The sequence below is a fragment of the Magnolia sinica genome, chromosome 3, assembly GCF_029962835.1.
Source record: "Magnolia sinica isolate HGM2019 chromosome 3, MsV1, whole genome shotgun sequence".
Lineage (NCBI taxonomy): Eukaryota > Viridiplantae > Streptophyta > Magnoliopsida > Magnoliales > Magnoliaceae > Magnolia > Magnolia sinica.
Genome location: NC_080575.1, coordinates 8,674,280 through 8,679,772, shown reverse-complemented (window position 1 = coordinate 8,679,772; position 5,493 = coordinate 8,674,280). Strand labels below are relative to the sequence as shown.

The following is a 5,493-nucleotide window of genomic DNA, read 5'->3' as shown; positions in this document are numbered from 1 at the left end:
TGGACGGTTGAAACTGAAAAATATCCAATGCTCCTATTTCCACAAAACAAGCGTCCACGAATCAGAGGTCAGGATTGTGGTTTTGGGAGTGTGACTTAGTGAATCTCCGTTCACAATTTAGTGTGTTAATTTGAGTTTCCTTTTGCCACGTGTATATTTTCTGAGTGCCTGCTTATCAAGCGTCGTCTTCTCCCATAGTATTAAATAACTGTCTTTATTTATATTCTAATTTTTAACTACCTTCTATCGTGGGAATGTTTTTGATACTCTGGTAGAGTGTGATGCTCCATACGGACGCACTTGGAATTTACTTAGGGCCCGTTTGGCCGGTCGGATTGGAAAGGATTGGATGGTATTGGAAGGGATTAGAAGTCAAATCCTGGGATTGGCCTGGCGTGCCAAACAGAGTCGATGATCTGATCCCAATCCCATGGATCTTAAGACAATCCACTGACAACACCATCATTACCTTTAAATCCCATCCAATCCACCCTAATCCTTTCAAAAGGGGTGAGAAGGTTTAATACCGGGATTGGCCGGGCGCGCCAAACGGACTGGATGTAGCAATCCCATGGATATCCAGACAATCCACCGACAACACTATCATTACCTAGAAATCCATGACATCCACCTTAATACCATTCAATCCCTCCTAATCGACCCGGCCAAACGGTAGGAATTGCATGCGTTGGATACAAATAACTCTAATTAAACTGAAAAGAACCCTATCTGGATGTATCATGAACCAAAAATTTATATTTATTTGATTATCTTTTCTATTTTTTTTTGTTAGCTTGTTAGTGCACACTCACGTGTGTACACACACTCCATGTTAGCCCACCCGCGATACCAAGACCTCAAAATCTTGAAACGAGTGATCTTCACTCTGTCTGACAGTTGAGCTATGGATATGTGTGGTTTATTTGATTACCTGAATATTTAATTGATGGACATGTATGGGTCGGTGCTGTGGGCCCCACCATGATGAATGTGTTTTTATCCATGCCGTCCATCCATTTTCCAGCTCCGTTTAACGCATGGTCCCCAAAATGAGGCAGATCCAAATCTAAAGTGGATCCCACAACAGAGGAAAGAGTAGTGATTGAACTCCCACCATTAAAAACATTGCAGGGCCCACCATGATGTTTATTTGCTATCCACCATGTTGATTAGGTCACACACTCCTGTATGAAGGGAAAACACAATATCAGGTTGATCTAAAACTTTCGTCGCCCCAAGAAAATTTTAACGGTGGGCAATCACTCAACATTGTTTCCTGTGGTGTGGTCCACCTGATATTTGGGTCTGCCTCATTTTTGGGCTAATTTCCTAAATAATCTGTAAAAAAATGAATGGATGGCATGGATTAAACATATAAATCATTGTGGGGCCCACAGCACCGAACAGTTTCCAAGGGTTGGTGACTACCAATCCAAGTCCGTGGTCACTGGCCATCCTATTCACGATCCTGACCGTTCATCTGGCACACTTCATCGTGAATGTGCCCTTATATAAAAAACGGCCCGTATGCTCATCAGTTGGGCCGCATGAGCCACAAAAGAAATCGACGGTTAGAGAAAATGCAATTAAATACCACATAATCCCATGTTCCAAACAAGCTCCAAGGGTCCACTTGCCAGATTGAAGCAGTGCATTTCGAATACTGTTGTAGTCCCATCTCAAAGAAAACATCCAAAATCAGATGGGGTGCGTAGGATAAGGTTCTTACATACCTGTTTCATCAGCATCTACATCTTATCCACTCTCCATGCAGCCTCTTTACTTCATTTCTCTGAAAACCAAATCCCACCCATTTCAAATTGAATAGAGAACTCCTCACAATATTCCAACACCCCCAACAAAAATCAAACACTTCTCCTCCAAAACACCCACAAAAATTTCATAATCAAACACCTTTCTTAATGAAAAACTGAAAATCAAACTCTCAAAAGAAACCAGAAAATCAAACACCCTTCTTACAAAAAACCCAGATCAAACACCTTCTTGCAAAAAAACATTTTGGTAAAAAAATCCACTGAAAAATTTGAAAAGAAAACATATACAATGGAGAACCAGCAACCCCAAGGCTACCCACAGACCTCCTTCCACCACCTTCTTCAACAGCAGCAACAACAGCTACAGATGTTCTGGAACTACCAGCGGCAAGAGATTGAGAACGTCAACGACTTCAAGAACCACCAGCTTCCACTCGCTCGCATAAAGAAGATCATGAAAGCCGACGAAGACGTACGCATGATCTCCGCCGAGGCTCCTATCCTCTTCGCCAAGGCCTGTGAGCTCTTCGTCCTCGAGCTCACAATCCGTTCCTGGATCCATGCCGAGGAGAACAAGCGCCGCACTCTTCAGAAGAATGATATTGCAGCAGCAATTACTCGAACTGACATTTTCGACTTCCTGGTCGATATCGTGCCGAGGGATGAGATCAAGGAGGAGGCGGGAATTGGGTTGGTGGGTGGGAGTGCTGCTAGTGGGGTCCCTTATTACTATCCGCCGATCGGGCAGGTGGGGCCCGGAGTGATGATTGGGCGGCCTGCAGTGGCTGGGATCGATCCAGGAGTGTATGGTCAGCAGCAGCAAGGGTGGCAGATGGGGTGGCAGCCGGGATTGGCGGAGGATGATGGATCATACAGTGGCGGTAGCGGCGGGCCGCAGAATTTGGATGGGGCAGGGTATGGTAGTTGAAAATGCTAGCTGTTTTTATCGTAATTTATTTAAATTGTATTTGGAATTCTGTTAGTAAAACGATGTGGAATTTATGTGCTTGTTATCTTACGTTGTTTGAACTTTACTGTTTGTTTGTTTGTTTGTTTTTTTTTTTTTTTTGGGTTTTCTTTGGCTGGTGAGAAATGATTTTTAGGACCGGAGATTAGAGTTGTGTTTGGATGCACAAGCAATTTGAATTGCAGTAGGAAATGACACAAATTGATGATGTTTTTCAATATATGTGTGACGAGAAGGTAGTGTAAGAATTCCATAAGGTGGGTGTATATATCACACACACGCAATGTTCTATACTAGGATTATAACTTCGCGTGGAGTAACAGGGAGAGTAGTTTTCTAAACTTCTCAACCCTCTAAGCTATATAAACACGGCTGGGTCACCAAGAGCGCATTGCAGATCATTTCATGGTGAAGATAGATCAGAAGATGCCTAATCTCAAGTAGAAATGATCCCTACAATTGGGACCTTAAACCGAGTGTATCTTACAAACCAAAATGAGTTATTCGATGCATCATATATGAATTTGGGGTAGGATGAGCTACTTTACCCACCCAACCCCGCTACGCCGGGTTATGCAAGCCGAATTTGCGAGATTCTTCCATATCAACGGTCGAATTCCCATTTTATTTCCATTTTTATTATTTATAGTAAATTTTAGTTTGGTTATACTCTTTATGCGTTGGGCTTTAGGAGTTGTGTCCAACATGAGAAGTACTTAGAATAATTAGGGGAACATCATGATTTGGTCAAATAGGACACTTATTATTGTTGGCCGAAAATCATATACACTAGTAGAGATCACGACCATCGAATTCCAAGAGTTTTAGTTATAGTTTGATTCTGAAACTTCTCCTATGACTTAATATCCCTATTTAAGGGTTGTAAACTTGTTTATTTTAATCATCAATCAAATTAAAAATTATCTAGAATTTATTTCTATTTTATTGTTTCTTTTCTCATCGATTCAAGAAATCTCTGTGAAGAGTCCAAAAAAACTCCATGGATTCAGAATAGTTATGCTAAAGGAAGATGATGCTCGACCTCTACACGTCATACCCTACATCACCAAGCCTACATATGACTGAAGCTTTTCATCTCATCACGGTACTTCTCTAAGGTTGTAAGGTACAGAAGACTACGGCATCAACCTTACAAGAATGACATCCCAATTAGGTATGTGATGTATTCAATTTATTTAATTTCGATACTCGATGCATAGGTTTACAGTATTCCTCGCAATCGAGTTATTACAACTTGAAAGTAGTGTAATTACAATATGCAACTTGGAAGGGAACTATAGCATCATTATTTTAATCATGATTCAATTAGATAGTGCACCCAAACACGCCATAAATATTTTTAGATTTTAGATTTTGAAGATGGAAGAGTTCCAGAAAAATGTGGCATCAAAAATAAGGAGCTATATAAGAGAAATGATCCTAGCACTGGGACATTTGTACAGTCCAATTCGATCTGGACCGTCCACTAGGGGTAGTTTACATCTCATAGACTACCGCTTAAAAAATCATATAAATTGGACGATTCTACCCATCCAAGCACTGGCCTATGAAATGGACGGTCAGGATCATTTATGAAAGAGTACGTCTAGTAAATTTTTTGAACCATCTATTGCTAGGGCTTGTTATGGATTGCCCATGGCTCCCAACCATCAAATTTCTACTAAAAATCCCGTCCATGGCTCGGAAAATGAACGGATTATAAGAAATGCGGCCAACTCACAGATGGATCAGATAATCCCATCCGTGTGATTTGCTTGGAAGTCCATGATAACGTTCTGGATCTAGTGGACAGTCCTGATGGATGGATTGGACTGTCCAAGTGTCTCGATGCAATTAGGAGCACTGGATCATTTCTTGTGGCCCACTTAAAAAAAAAAGAAAAAATGAAAAAGAAAAAAGATCTGAGCCTTTAATTAATTATCAGGGACAACAATGGATGGTACAGACCAAAAATCGCAATGATCGGAAGATCTGACCATTTAAAAATGAGTGTACCAAAATCTGATCATTGCTTCTTGTATGGCATCTTTTCCACCAGTAGGACCGCAGATCAAGACCCTTGGTCTATTGTCATTTATGGGACATGAACGAATGGTTCGGATCATCATACACGAACTGGGCCATACTGATTAATTAATTTAATATTTAAGGTAGTCTGGGCCAGACTGAGGCTTTATCTTCATGACCACCGATGATCTAAAATATCTGTAGCTGGCCTGGCCCACCACACTTAAACTGTGTATGGATCCGCAATTGCATTTCTCTCAAGTCCGACTACAAAGTAACTTAATTGCAATTTGTAGCCCAAACACTCAATATGAATGCTAACGGAGGAAATTACAGTTTGGTTTTTTCTGCTTTGATTAGACTAGTATTTGAAATTCAATTCAATAGCACATCCAAACACACCCTAATGCAACAAGTCCAAACTTAAAAGAACACCATCATGATTTGGGATCTGTTAGACTATAAAATTTCCATTATTGTACAACCTGATTATCTCAATTTAAATAAATTGCACATCCAAACAAGGCCAAAAAAAGCAAAAATGCGAATGACTCGAATCATGCAACATCACAACTTCTGTATACAACCAAATCAAGATTTGAAAAATGTTCGAATGAAAACGTCGGTCAACTCATTTTCAACTTATTCATGTCTTCATCAAAGATCAGCAAGCTGTTTATTCATGTTTGGCTTTCCATTCTAACGTCCAAACACAGTCTGCTA

General features: G+C 40.5%; 1 protein-coding gene across 1 annotated transcript; it reads left to right on the top strand.

Moving 5' to 3' along the window:
• Positions 1-1,765: 1,765 nt before the first annotated feature.
• LOC131239456 (nuclear transcription factor Y subunit C-1) lies at positions 1,766-2,788 on the top strand. The gene has a single exon (XM_058237162.1). The coding sequence runs from the start codon at positions 2,065-2,067 to the stop codon at positions 2,701-2,703; it is 639 nt and encodes a 212-aa protein (XP_058093145.1). The 5' UTR covers positions 1,766-2,064; the 3' UTR covers positions 2,704-2,788.
• The last annotated feature ends 2,705 nt before the right edge of the window (positions 2,789-5,493 follow it).